Here is a 15,333-nt window from a genome sequence, read left to right as displayed (position 1 = left end):
TCTTAAAGTTGAAGAATGTTGAACTTGTGTCTCTGCAGCAGACTAAACCGACTAAGTCAGGTCTGAAGTGAGCAGGTTAGCTTTCTGTTCTGTTGAACTGCTTCCTATCTCACACAGAATCTCATAGTCCAACATTATCATGTGAGAGCACGAAAGGACAAAGGTCTCACTCAAACCAGACTGGAGCTTTCTGGTCTAATTCAGCTTTCAGTATTCCTCGTTTTAAAGCGAGCACACAAACCTTTCAGATCTTAGTCGTCGTTTATTCAAAATCAATCGTGCACAAAAATGTGGTTTAGGCTGCGCTCCATATACGTTTTCATATTTGACCTTTATTTTCATAATTTCTAATAAACTTTCAAACTTTTGTGTATTTAATTTGGATTTTATGAGATAAAACAACAATAAGCTGTGCAGAACTTCAGGAAAAAAAAAAAAAATTTAGAAAAGTTTTCATAAATACACACTAAGAAGTTTAGCATTATGTCCTAAATTGCCTTTATTCAGCTACCTCTTACTTAAATAAAAAATAAATTGAATTACAAATGAAGATTATAGATCTCTGAGTATTTCCGAATTTTGATCAATAAATCTAAAAATAGAAACAGTAACAGAACAATCAAAAATCTAAATCTAGACACTGGGCAGGCAAAGATAACATTCGTTAGAGAGGCAAAGTGGTTTATCGTTCCATTGGAGGAGCTGCAGAGATGCACAGGTCCACAATCTATCAACCAGACTTAATGTATTATAAAGTCGTTTGATTTTTATTAGCATTTCTAAAAGGCTTACTTATATTTACATTAACAGAAAACTCTGACCTAAAATAAGTCAACATTTCTTAAAATAATTTTTTGTTTAAAAAGATCCCAAAAATGAATAAATATTTTGGCTCATAAAATAAACCTACATACTTATATATATGAAGTAGTGGATATTGCACTTGAAACTACAGTTTCGTTTTTTAGAAGTGCATCTTATTTAATTTACAGATCATTTTACTTACCTAATCAAATAATATGCAAAGATTTATTTCAATGAGGGTCAGTGTTCACGATTAAATGCGCTCCAATGTACTTGACAAGCTTTCAAACACAGTTCCTGAATTAATTTTACTGAACAAGTTTTTTTTCCCCAAAATGAAATATCGGATGGTTAAAGAACTGCATATTTGACTTGCAATGTACTCTAATTCAGCTAAAGAATTTAAAACTAAACAAGGTTATCACATTCTGGAAATGATTTCTATACCAGGGGTTTCAAACCTTTTAACCAGTAACCCCCCCCCTTACTGAATTACCCATTATTTTATCTAATGTGACAATAACATTTATGTATTTTATAGTTTATTTTGGGCCTCCAAATACTTCAGGGATCACATCACCGTGATCGTGAAAAACCATCCATCAACCGTTGATTAGAAGCAGAATATTTAGAGATGGGGGCAGGTGTCAGGCTTTTAAATCCTCACCAATGAAATCTAAATCCAGACTTCCGTATGGAGCCACAATAAAAACAAAGAGAAAATGATCAATTCACAGAAATAAGCAAAACGGTTCAATAGTTGCACCTTTTATTATAAAAAATATGTACAAAGATGCTACAATGTTTTTCTTGATATAAAAATGCATACATTTTACAAAGATAATTAAGTCTTTGAAGTTCTAGCTCCTATTCAGACTAGAGTGACATCCTTCAGGAGTGTTGTGGTAAGGTATTCAGCGTGTTGTAATACTGTATTTTAATCAATACATTTCATTTGCCTGAGTTCATGTTTAATCACCTTAAGAAGCAATTTGAAAAAAAAAATAAAGAAAGAAAACGGTTTTCATTTTTTTTCTACAGATTTGGAGAAAGACAACTGTTTGCATAATGGAATTTAAGGATACAGTCAGTATGAAACACATGAACGAGCTGCATAGTAGCTTTAGGATTCACCCCATTGGTTTTTATTTTTACTAATAATCATTAAAAAAAGGAATAAATGGGTGCTGCATTGAAAACTGAGCAAAATTTGGATAAATACAATTTCACGGGGGGCCTGGTGGTTGAATTAATTCGATGTCTGTACCTAGATAAAATAAATACAATAAATAAACAATAAATTAGATGGGTTAATACAGAAGGTTCAACATTTGTAGCAACAAATGAGAAAAAAAATATGGCTTCTTGATGCAGTGGTGGTAATTTGGTGGGGGGTGTTGGGGGCTTTCCCCAGATTCTTACCATTAATGGGTCTGTACTGAAAGCAGAACAGCCGACTACTTCATTTGTCTCCTGGATACTGTAAACTGAAAAGTCCTGAGCCACATCTGGTGAGTGGCTGAAAAGCGCCTTGATGCCAGGCCTCACACCTTCTACTGCGGACTTCCTATACCAAACCACAGGAAGACACCGCCTCCAGTCTGGCTACTTTAAAACCTTAAAAACCGCTCGGGAGAGAAAATAATCAGGATATCAAACGATGCTCGCAAAATTCCCCAAGCCGTATAATGCAAAAAAATATATTTCTATATACACATACGTACATTTACATATATTCCATTCATAACTGCTCAAATCTCTAGAAAAAAAAAATATGCATTAATTCATAGATTTGGATTTACAATTTGTTCTGTTTCGGTGCATGTAGTGTGGTGAGCTGTCCCTTGGTCCATGTAACAATAAATAGAACCGGACTTTAAAAGGCAGAATAGGACCAGAAGGAGCTAGAATGACAGAATGTATGAAAAAAAAGAAACATGGAAACAGAGACTCAGATTTCATTGCAGTATTGGTAATTATCTTTGCCTTCCAACAGACATCAGCAAGTTTGGGACTTTCTTAAAGCAGGACACTAATTTTCTCCCTGGTCAGGTGGGCTTTCCAACGCCCAAAGTCATTCTTTTCTCCGTCTTTATTTCAACCGTTTACAGTCTGAAAGTTGACCCTCTTCTCGATTAGTCTCCCACTTTGTTCCCCAAACCTGTGAGAATCTGTAACATCACCACAAACACGCACTGTTTGCTGTGCATAGTCCGAGTGCTGCGTCTCTCCGTTTCATGATCCCACAATGATCTCCATGATGTGGTCCAGTTCGTTCAGGTCAGACCTGCAGCTGGAGCTGGAGCTCAGGGCCGTGGGCCCGTGGGAGGACAGGCTCTCCAGCAGGTCGTAGGGCCCCATTTTGGGGGTGCTCTGCATGCCTGTCAGCACTGTATCGAGGTCATAGTAGGAGGGGTCTACGTCTGAGAACAGTTCCTCCAGAGCCGGGTCAGGGGGCGGAGCCGGGTGTTTGATCTCAAAAGTCCCAAAAACCTGCTCTCCAGTCCTGGAGTCTGCTCTTAGGTGGTCCGGCTCGCTTTCCTCTTCTTCTGACACGGACTCCTCACTGTCCTCCTCTTCATCCTCTTCGCAGTCACCATCTTCCTCCTCTTCCTCCCAGCAGGGCGCCATCCCGAAAGGACCTGGCAGGTAAGAGGCCGAAGAGAGCTGAGGCGAGACCGGGGACAAGGACGACATGGTGACCTCCGCCTCCACATCTCCATCCATCACCACCTCCTCAGAGTGATAGCCCTCCTCCAGACCAGACACTGGGAACGGCTTGGGGCTCTGCCCAGCCTGCGCCGCCGCATCAGTCTGTCTGCACAGCACTTCAGTGGCCACCAGGCGATCGGCGGGGCACTGGGCGGCTGCCAGGGCCTGGGTCATTATCTGCCAGGTGCCGTCCTGGGTCATCTCCTCCTGGATCTGCCGCACCGTGTTGGCTATGAGCACCGAGCGGCACAGGTTGGGTTCCACCAGCATGTGGCAGAGCTGCAGCTTAATCAGCGACATGTCGAGCAGCGACTGCCGCTGCAGACTGTAAGATGATGAAAGCGTCCGAGCTGCAGCGGGCGAAGCCGAGGGGCCCTGATCGCCGCTGCACACCGGTTCCTCTCCGGAGTCTGAAAACTTGCGCTTGGTGCCCTTCGGGAACATGATGTCTCTCTGCTGGAATGAGCAAGAAAACAGAGTCAGACCAAACAGGAAGTGAGCACCAACAGATTCATTACATCCACTCTGTTCTAGATGGCACCAGCTAACAGTGTCAGACCTCTTGAACTTTTTCATATTCTTTCCAGTAACAAACACAAATTTAAAGTATTTTATTGGGATTCATTAGAAATCTCAACCTTTGAACTGGAGATAAAATTGAACAGTTTTCCTCCTTTTCTAGAATTCTTTATCGGTGCGTCTCCTACTGCTTTAGATATGTAGAGATTAGGGATCTCCTGATCCAGCGCTGGTGTTGAAAACTGTCCCGATATCTACTAAAAATCAAATATCTGAAAATATCAGCCTGCATCTGAAATCTGATATTAGCGAGCTGATATATACTATAAGCTTTTATTTATCAGGTTCTGTATAAAGTTTATGTAACTTTTAGGTTATTACTACATCAGTCGGTTGTTCTAATGCTTATTTTTGTTTTATTATTTTTTTCATTTGCATCATTTAAGCCTTTTCTAACCTTTCACACTAGAGCTGCAACTAATGATTAATAATTAGAAAGCCAAAGGTTCCTTAAAGATTTTTTACAAAGGTAAACCCGATGAAACTAAAACTTTTCCACTTGAGGAGTTCTGAATAAAACATATTGATAGCGGAAAACTTTCTTTGCAAAATGTTTTTTATTTTATTTTTTTACAATTTAGGTATAATTTCTGCTCTAAAGGGGTTGCTCTGTCAGCTAAAGGCACATTTTTGTCTCTCTCATACTTTAAACACTCATTAAAACGATCAATTACTAAATTAGTTGATTATTTCAATAATCGATTAATTATGATTAATCACGACACCTTTGTGAAAAAGACATTTCTGTTGCATCTGCCATCATGCGTCTCTAGAGACGTTTTAGAGTTAATAATTTACCACAAATACGTTTTTTTTTGTTTTAAACTAGACTGTTCATTGATAAAATTGCTGCTATGACAATAACCTAATTCAGGAAGCTTGCCAACCAAAATAAACATTATGACTGGGATCGTTACATCTGAGGTGTGTTACTGCGGTTGGTTTTATGAGAGCATTACAACTCTCATTGTTTTTAAAGTATGATAAATGTACAACTGGGCTTGTGTCATTGTGGCAATGAACAGCTTAAGAGGAACTCATTCAGAATGTAACATTCCAGCTGTGAAGCGTGGTGGCGGTACGAAGCATCGTGAAAAGAAAAAGCCATCAGAGGCTGCCAGTGTTGACACTAGAGCTGGATATCGCTTCAAATCTCAAATATCAATCAGATTTTAATCGTAAGATTTAGATCCAATCTCAAATTGGTAAATTATGTAATAGTAGATGAATAGCTAGAAGCAAATTAATGCAAAATATTAGTAGTAAAAATATACTTTTTAAAAGCAGTGTATCTTCAGTTGTATGAATTCATCTGGAGGAAATAATATGAGAAATAATTCAGTTGTGTTTGGGGTTTTTATAACAGTGCTATTTTAGACTGGGGGGGGAATTCCCTGTCCAGCAAGGTGACACGGCAGCTTTATGATTTTTATAAAGAAATAACCTTGCAACATTTGTATTCTAGCTTACTACTCTGCTTTGGTCTACCAAATGAAATCCCAATGAAACACATTCAATAGTTATGATTGCAGGAAGAAAAACAAAAGATGAAAAAGTTCGAGAGGTGTTATTACTTTTGGTAGGGACTAAGTGTTGTGTGATTACTAAAGTCAGTAAGAGATGTAAAGATGATAAAGTGGTTTTAATATTTGTGTGGATAAAAAATCTGCTTGAAGATTAGACATTAGAAACAAACTGCTAAATGAATTGTTTTGTTTTTTCTAAAAGTTTGCTATACCTTTCCTGTTGAGAGGCACAGGCAATAGTAATACAGCTTGGTCCCGGCTGCAACGCTTCAAGAACTTTTGTACGAACGACAAGCAGCTTTTGTTCAGCCCCATTTCTGCCCATTTTAGGCCAGTCTGAAGCAAGACTCCTGCTGGGCGGAACAACCACACTTTTAACAGACCACTGAGCCACCGAAAATAGCATGGTTACTGAATAAATGCGACGCTGCATCAAAACAAGCAGAGACTGCAGAGAGGTTTGTCAGAAAACAAAACAATGCAAGCACTCAGGTTACAAGATCAGTGAAATATGGCTCCATGTGGCCACCTGTGATCAGGAAAATCAAAAATACAGCTAAACAGGAAGGAGCTTTAAATGGGAGAAAGACAGGGGGGGGGGGGGGGGAAGGAAGACATTCGTAGTTGACTGGCTATTTACAAGAGGAATCAGGTTTCCGGGCCTCTACAGGCAAAACTAGTAGAACAAGATTTTTTCCTTTCTGTTCACTGAGGCGGGGGTGGAAAAGAGAAATAAAAAATCAACTTCCTTAATGAAACACCACTTCAACACACATTTCTTTACAGGAACAAAACAACAGCCTGTCCAATAATTAAATCCCTACATGTGCATGAAGGAATAAAGCAGGAGCTCTGGGCAGCGTTCAGGTTTTCCACACAGGAAAACAGCGTTCGGTGTCCAGCTGTGTAAAAACCTGTGGGCAGGGCATGTGGGTCAATGAAACCGCTTGTTCTAATGTTCCATTCTTGATTCCTCTCAAAATAATCTGAATAAACATAATTCAAGTTAGTAAAAAGCCATTTATAGCTTTACTTTCTTTAGAGAGCAACATTAAACCGTTGCTGCCATCCTACTGATCACAATTACAGCTAACGTCAAGCAGCTTTTTCTTTCCTCCTTTACTTTTTACTTACAGGAAGCCAAGCTTCTGCGATTAAAACAGAAAGACTAAAACATACCTCGGAGTAATTAACATACAAAAAAGTAACAAAAGCCTAATTTAAATCACAAACTGTAACGTTTCATTTTTTTATGTCAGGGTTAGTTATGGAGAATAAAAACCATCCGACAACGAGCAAAATTAGTTAAACCTTAAGTTATAATTAGAGATGCACCAACAAATTACCAGGCGATAAAAACAGAACTTTTATTTTTGATTGTCTAGTCTTTAATGAAACTTAAAAATCTAATTTATTTTTAATCAGTGAACACACCGCAACTCAGAAGAACCAGCTTGCGTTATTTCTTTGGTTTTTAGGATAGAAATGGTTCCTCTGGCAATTCAAGACAAAACCTTTCCTTTTAATATTATCGAAGCCTTGAAAACGACATCAGAAGAAGCACAGATGTAAGAAGCTTCAGGAGAAAAAACTGTTTTCTACTGCAGCTGCACCAGACAGCAGGTTTACAAACCACATTATGATAAGAATTTACTTTCTTTTGCAGTCTTATAAAACCTCCTAATTCACAGCAACTGCTCTCTCTCTCAACCCCAACCTTTTTAACTAATTACTGAGGTTCTTGAACTGACCACCATTTTTACCCTTCCCATGAACTAACCATGGCCCTAAACCTAATTATTATCTATACCAACCTAACTGTATCCAAAACCCAGAGATGGGTTGTAAATAGTTACATTTATTTGAGTAACTTTTTGACAAACATGTTCTTTAGAAGTATCTTTATTGAACCGTTTTTTGTTTTTGTTTTTAGATAATATTGTCGCTGCTCGAGTTCAGTTTTTAGCTTTTCTACCTACTGCGAGTAACTTTACTGTAAAAAACAAGCACAATCCACACAGACAGTTAAACGTTTTTAATTAGATTCATTTAGATTTAAATGTTTTTGGCTAAAAAATATTTGTTTTAATGGTATTTTTATCTGCTGAGACCATAATAATTTAAGTCAGGAAAAATACATTAAAAAGGTATATATCGTCACTGGAGATGGTTTACTTTGTTAAACACTGTAAGAATTTGATACATGTTTCATGCTAAAAAATTAATAAAAGTGTTTCTTGTGCCGGAGTATTTTTCCATTAGTTTTTATTACTTTAAAATGTTACATTTATATCAACGTCAATCTTGTTACACTGTTTTAAATAGTAGAAGAGACATTTAGTACTTGATTAAGATTTTTTCTAATTCTTTACTTTAGAAATTTTTTTTAGATAGCAACTAACTTTAGATAACAGCTAACAATTAAGTAGAAATTTCACAAAGTTTCGATACTTTCACTTTAATACCAAGCCGTAGCCCAAAAAACTGAGGACCAAAAACTGTACTAACTTTACCAATTAAAAAAAAAAGGGAAAAAAGATATGTTCTTCTTGGTGCAAGTACAAGTACACACACACAGAGAGACTTCCTGAGGACCTGGCTCTGACCTAATTTCATTTTTTTAGTCTATGGCCTTAATGTGACCCAAACTTAAAACAAAACTGACACCTTTAAAAAATGTTTAAAAAAAAAACATCCTCATAGTCACAGAGAGAAACGGCTGCTGCTCACACACATAATGTCTCAAAACAGGAAGGTTTAGTTTATACCTAAGTTATCGAAGCTTGAAGAACTATATGAAGAATTACCAAAAAAGAAAAAAAAAAGGATTTAGCCATAGATCTGATTGGTGCATCTCTAGTTATAATCTGTTCACACCAGTGGTTCCAATGAACACAAAACGGCTTATGTGGCTGCACACCTTTTTAGTCATCATTTGCCTAAAATAACATTTGTGGGCAATATACACAGTTTAAACAATTACCAAAGACCAAAAAAAAAAAACTTAAGAAAACCATTTTGGATGCATCTTCTACAATGAAAGTTTTAGTTAAACAGAATTACTGTGTCTTTAGAAGAAAACAGCGATGTGAAAGGAAATGAGACAGAAATCAAAGACAGTCAGGAAGTCCAACTCCAGAGACCATTGGTAGACCACTATACAGAGAGGAAACACTTCTTTTTTTATGTAACATTTGAAAGACTGAGCTCAGCATTTGGGGGAGTTAAGATGCAAACTTTTGAAAAACATCAATAGCATGTTTAAAAAAAAATTTTTTTATGTAAAAAGTAGGAAGTAGTTAACAAATGATGCTTCAAAATTAAGAATACACTTTTTATACCATCATACTTTGCTTATCCAACAACGTAAAATGGAAGAAAACATCTTAAATCCAGATCAGTTAAACAAATAAAAAGTAGGGTTGATTTTTTTGTATTTACCTAAAGATAAAACCTAGAAGAAATTAATATGATGCATCCTGTTTGTACTCAGAATAAGAGGACATTTCCCACTTAACTGGAATGAAAAATTCCCACCAATCCTCACCTAATGTACAACATTCAATTTGTGGATAAAGAAAACAAAGCTTTTGATGTTTTTCAAATGCACTTCTTATGATTTGTACCTTGTTAATTCATTCATTGTACAAGTCTGTCAAAACTCTGTTGGTTATCAGTTTTTCATAACACTATTAACAAATATAGGTAAATAAGATATTGCGTTATCAGTTCTAAAGGGGCCTTGTTGTTACCTATAACTTAACCATTTTTTCCACTAGTAGCCCAGTTGGTTTATATACAATGGCCATTTAATTAAGTTATGGTTCAATGTCGACGATATTCATTTTATTATGACTTTTACATGTTTTTGCCATTTTGTATTCCTTGTGAGCAAAGGCACAAATTGCTCATACGCTAAGAGCAAACAAGGAAGTAATAGAGCCAAGTTAGTGAAGATTTGCCAAGCCAAGGTTCGAAAGAAATTAAGGAAAAGGGCAAAGAAAACCAACGTCCACCCAAATAGCTATATAGGGCACTATATTGTGATTACGCCATTTAAAAAGACTGTCCAAAATTTAATTTCCCACAATGCATCTTGAAAAGTAGTGATCATCTATGGTCACTAGATGAGCAGATTTATCCCAGATTGCTTTGTGATAGCTCTTCTCATAAAGCTTTATGGGATTTGTTGTCACAGTGGCCGGCTGTCACTACCCTACATGGGCCACAGAGTTGGTGAAGGTACAGAGCAGGGAAGCGGAGTCATGTGACAGCTAAGTTAACCTTGTTCACTATAAAGTTCCCGCTCTATATAGTGTTTGAGTGATTAGGGGTTTGGGTGGACGTTCAGACACAGCCTAAGTAAACACTACGACAAACCAACGCCTGCTGTAGATTGCTTTATTTTAATATGAGCATATGGTTATTGTAGTTTTAGAAAGAGGAATGTCCATTTGGCTTTGAGGCATCATGCTAGGCTTTTTTTCCCCTAAAACCTCTACCGATCTGTAGTAGGTCCAAATTTCTATAACAGTGAAAAACGAAGGTAGCTAAACGATTAAAGCAATCCTGAAGCTAAAGCTAAAATGGCATTAGCAATTTGTTTATGGTGAGCTTGCAGTACTTTTGCATGTTAATGAGAGTCGAAGCCATCCTATACGCTGTAGTTAGTATGGTCACGTTGATCCAATTTCTCAAATGGATTCCGACTTTTATGAATTGTTTAGTTGAGCAAACCTACTTGGCCATTCAACATCCCAATTTTTAAGTACAAATGGAACGCAACAAAACAAGTACGATAACCTCTGAAGTACTTCCTGTCTTATTCAATTTAATAGGCTAAAATTTGGCATAGGGTAAAGCTTAAAGCACCGACCTTCAGATGAGAGCTTTAAATTACTAGCTGGCTAAAAACAGGAACCATCATGACATTTTCATGTTATGATTTAAAACTGTATTACTGATCCATTTATTACTTTGATTGTAAGACTTCATAAAAAAAAATCTAAACAAACAACTTTGCAGTTAAAATATTGAAGATTTTTACACCCATTTACTGTTTACTTTTTTCTGACTTAAGCTGGATTTTGAAAAGAGGAACATACATTTTTTTTGCTGGGAAACTTTTTTTTTGGCCAGCTGATTGGCAGTGAGCAGCAACTTCCGGGGAAAGGATAGTTTCACCACATTCTACAAAGCCAGAGAAAAACCTGTCCTTCCACTCGTTTCTTTGTCATCTCATTTTAAAGAAACGGTAGAACTTAATTATTTTTGAGGTTTTTAAACTGTTAAGTTAGATAACCTTTAGTTACCTGATCCCAGCACAGGTCATTCAACTTGGGGACTGTATAAAAATATACATATATATGTTGTGTATCCTTGTTGTATTTTCAATTAGGTTCTTTTTTTTTTTTTTTACATGTTTGTAATTGTTTTAAGAACTAAATTTATTTGTGTTATTCTCCTTAATTCCAAGGTATGACTTTTATCCAATTACTTTTACTCTAAATCAAATTTGTAAAAAACATTTCTGTGCCAAATTCTGTAGGCTAAGATTTATATAATTTACAGTATAAGTTGTTAATATTAATATCTATTTAAAACAGGTGTTTTATATACAGTGACTTTTACATGATGCAATATTTTATCGGTTTAAGCCAAAAACTGGGACTGGAGCAGCACTGTTGCAGTATCAGGAAATGAATTTCAAAGGCCCAGTTACTCAAACTGCACATATAATACTAGGTTTACAGTAGCTCAGTTATACTTAGATTTGTAACTAACGACATTACACGGTTTAAAATGCAAACACTGAAGTGTTTGTCGTTTAGCGCTTTGGGGCCAAACAAAATCCACCCTCGCTTTACGTCAATGGCTCCTCGCAGGACCCATCCCCCACCGCCTCACTCCGAAAAACCTTCATTTATCGCTTTAATAAACAGCATTTTAAGCACGGCAGATATAGTTTCCCCATTTCCCATTCGATGGAACGCTGTTTCCATTATGTTTAAACGCATTAAGGCGTTTAGGGGGGACTTTAACCGTTAGCGCCGCGTGCTTTGTCTTTCCAGCCACAATGAGGCCATTTTGCGCTGGGAGCTAACAGCCGGTTAGCTCGGCTACGGTTCCCGAACAGGTCTCCCAGAGTGCCTGTAAATGAACAGATGAAATTGAGAACACGGCATCCGTACAGTTATAAAATTATTGGGGCGCGCCTGGTCCCATTTGCCCCCCCGATCTATAAGGCTAGGTAGCGGAAAGCTAATGAGCTAACAGCGCCCACCCACCCATCATCCCCCCTCGGTCCTTCCTCCTTTCTGGCCGAAAACAAGAGTTTTCGCCGCGACTGGGTTGTAAAGTTCCCCCCAAAAAACAGCCGTTCACCCCGGTGCCTGCTTAAAAACCCCGCTGCCGTTGGTTGGGTAGCAGGACTCACCTCGTGTTTGTGTTATTTTCTTCCCGTCTCGGTCATAGGATCGACGGCAGAGAAAGCGGAGATCGGGTTCAGATGAGATCATTCATGCCACGGCTTCAAAAACTGAAGTAGCTCCGTCCTGCTGCTGCTGCTGCTGCTGCTGCTGCTGCGGAGCGGACGGTAGGAGGGGGAGGGGAGCCGACAAAAGCCAGCCATATGCTTGGGATTCCTCTTTAATGATTTCTCCCTTCTCTTCTCTACCAGCAACCCTTTAAACAAACAATTGAAAGCCTGTTACAAAAAAAACAAAAAAAAACTCTTCGCACTATTTTTATCCATTTTTAAGCATTTTGATCCAAATTTTAACCAGCACATAACACTATTAGAAATTATGTTTTTGTATGTATTTGAATTCTTTTTTGATTAGTAACAAACAGTGCCTTGTAAAAGTATTCATACCCCTGAAGATTTTCATTTTTCAATGAAAAACTATTCTTTTCTTTAATCTGATACCCCCAAATCAGTCCTTTTACCTCCGTTGGGAAATCAGGCTTAGTTTATAAAACATGATCTCACTTTTAGGTCTCATTGAGCAGACCATGACACTGAAATCCCTTTAAATAAATATATTAAACAAAACTTGACATCAGTTTTTGTGGCTGAAACATTTGAAGGGTTTTCTCATTTCAAAGCTGTTAAAAGATTATTTCCAAGCTCTAAAGCTTGGAAATAATCTATAAAGTTGCACTACTTTATAGGTCCTTCTCAGAAAATAAGCATATTGTGATAAAGTTCATTAATTTCCATAATGTAATGATAAAACTTGAACATTCATTTATTTTAGATTTATTGCACACTAACTGAAATATTTCAGGTCTTTTATCATCTTAATACGGATGATTTTGGCATACAGTTCATGAAAACCCAAAATTCCTATCTGACAAAATTAGCACATTTCATCCGACCAATAAATGAAAAGTGCTCTTAATACAAAAAAAGTCAACCTTCAAATAATAATTTACAGTTATTCACTCAATATTTGGTGGGGAATCCTTTTACAGAAATGACTGCTTCATTGCGCCGTGGCATGGAGGCAATCAGTCTGTGGGGCTGCTGAGGTGTTATGGAGGCCCAGGATGCTTCAATAGCGGCCTTTAGCTTATCCACAGTGTTGGGTCTTGTGTCTCTCAACTTTCTCTTCACAATATCCTACAGATTCTCTATGGGGCTCGGGTCAGGAGAGTTGGCAGGCCAATTGAGCACATTGATACCATGGTCAGTAAACCATTTACCAGTGGTTTTGGCACTGTGAGCAGGTGTCAGGTCGTGCTGAAAAATGAAATCTTCATCTCCATAAAGCTTTTCAGCAGATGGAAGCATGAAGTGCTCTGAAATCTCCTGATAGGTAGCTGCATTGACCTTGCATTTGATAAAACACAGTGGACCAACACCAGCAGCTGACATGGCACCCCAGACCATCACTGACTGTGGGTACTTGACATTGGACTTCTGGCATTTCCTTCTCCCCAGTCTTGCTCCAGACTCTGGCACCTTGATTCCCTAATTACATGCAAAACTGAGCAACAGTCCAGTGATGCTTCTCTCTAGCCCAGGTCAGGCGCCTCTGCTACAGTTTATGGTTCAAAAGTAGCTTGACCTGGGGAATGCGGCAAGCTTAGCCCATTTCCTGCACGCGCCTCTGCACGGTGGTTTTGGATGTTTCTACTCCACTGCTTCCGCTGGTCCCCCAAGGTCTGGAATCTGCCCTTCTACACAATCTTCCTCAGGGTCCGGTCACCTCTTCTCATTGTGCAGCGTTTTCTGCCACACTTTTTCCTTCCCACGGACTTCCCACTGAGGTGCCTTGGGAACAGCCCATTCGTTCCGAAATATCTTTCTGTGTCATACCCTCTTGCTTGAGGGTGTCAATGATGGCCTTCTGGACAGCAGTCAGGTTGGCAGTCTTACCCATGATTGGGGTTTTGAGTGATGAAGCAGGCTGGGAGTTTTAAAGGGCTCAGAAATCTTTTGCAAGTGTTTAGAGGTAATTTGTTGATACAGATGATTAGGTACGTAGCTCGTTTAGAGACCTTTTTCATGCAAATTTTTTTGAGATAGGAAATTTTGGGTTTTCATGAGCTATTTGCCAAAATCATCCGTATTAAGACAATAAAAGACCTGAAATATTTCAGTTAGTGTGCAATGAATCTAAAATATATGAATGTTCAAGTTTTAGCATTACATTATGTGAAATAATGAACTTTATTACAATATGCTAATACGTTGAGAAGGACCTGTCGATTGTATGAGTTAATTGCCTGATCCGGTAATGCAGATCAAAACTAACTTTATTCATGTTTTTTTGTTTTTAGTTTAACAGTATGCTTGTAAACTAGATTGAATTCGCATTCAGACACCCCCCCCCCCCCCCCCCCCCCCTCCCCCCTTATTGTTAGAGCGCTTTCATTGCTATTGGTATCCTGGCCCACTGAGATATTTATTCACATTCAGAAAGGTGTGAACTGCTTTGAAACTAATTGAGTATTGGGCTTCATGCCGAATGACATGACAGTAAAGATTCTCAGTCATCCAGGTCATGGTGGTCAAGCTTGAAAAGTTCAGTTTAGGCAACTGGACGTGAAGTTGTTTCATCTCACATCCAAGAGGCATCTTGAGTTCTAACTTGTGGTCAGGTTGAGATGGTTTGAGCAAAGGGGTAAGGAAGCAATCTTTGTTCACCTGGAAAAACCATCCCTCAACAGAGGAGCTGGTCTTAGAGATAAACTTTAATCTACTTACAAAGCACTTTTAGGAACAATACCCAGAAGATTCACCTCTCACCTGCCCTCACCTGACTCACAATTCGATAAGGCATGTGACTGAAACCAGTCTGATGAGAGAGTTAACGACCCATCAGAACCCCCTACCGTCCATTAACAACCCCCAGGTGACTACACTATATTAACTACACTATTGTGAAGGTCTATAGTGCTCCCCACCACTAGTTAGAACTGAAGAAGCCTCTTGGATGAGAGGTGAAACATCTTCTAGAAAACTTTACATCAAGTTGCCCAAACGGAACTTCAAGCTACACAACATATTTTCAGCAGCTTAAATTTGAAAACCTTCTGTTTTGAGTTACCTTTTTCTGTTTGAATAGCGTTAATGTCTTCTTTCACTCTTCTGTCAAACCATCTATCTTCTCTGCTCACAATATGAACATTTTGGTCCTCAGAGACTGTCCCTTAGCTGTAGGTGAACAGCTGAGTCTTGTTAAGGGTGTCTCTCACCTTTATA

At 38.2% G+C, this 15,333-nt stretch overlaps 1 protein-coding gene across 3 annotated transcripts; it reads right to left on the bottom strand.

Moving 5' to 3' along the window:
- Positions 1 to 1,556: 1,556 nt before the first annotated feature.
- On the bottom strand, positions 1,557 to 12,215 carry cdca4 (cell division cycle associated 4). Of its 3 annotated transcripts, XM_038304677.1 has the most exons (3): positions 12,058 to 12,198; positions 5,834 to 5,971; positions 1,557 to 3,972 (listed from the first exon to the last, which is right to left on the bottom strand). In XM_038304677.1, the coding sequence occupies exon 3, from the start codon at positions 3,958 to 3,960 to the stop codon at positions 3,040 to 3,042; it is 921 nt and encodes a 306-aa protein (XP_038160605.1). In that variant the 5' UTR covers positions 3,961 to 3,972; positions 5,834 to 5,971; positions 12,058 to 12,198; the 3' UTR covers positions 1,557 to 3,039. The 3 variants fall into 3 exon arrangements, with proteins under 3 accessions (XP_038160605.1, XP_038160604.1, XP_038160607.1); XM_038304676.1 differs by lacking the exon at positions 5,834 to 5,971 and having other exon boundaries at positions 12,058 to 12,215; XM_038304679.1 differs by lacking the exon at positions 5,834 to 5,971 and having other exon boundaries at positions 1,557 to 3,969.
- Positions 12,216 to 15,333: the final 3,118 nt, after the last annotated feature.

The sequence above is a fragment of the Cyprinodon tularosa genome, unplaced genomic scaffold (genome assembly GCF_016077235.1).
Source record: "Cyprinodon tularosa strain WSP-4 unplaced genomic scaffold, ASM1607723v1 ctg54, whole genome shotgun sequence".
NCBI lineage: Eukaryota > Metazoa > Chordata > Actinopteri > Cyprinodontiformes > Cyprinodontidae > Cyprinodon > Cyprinodon tularosa.
This window is presented reverse-complemented; position numbering and strand designations above follow the sequence as displayed.

Bases quoted from the DNA above. Each gene is read 5' to 3' on its own strand.
- cdca4 (XM_038304676.1), bottom strand. From the start codon at position 3,960: ATGTTCCCGAAGGGCACCAAGCGCAAGTTTTCAGACTCCGGAGAGGAA.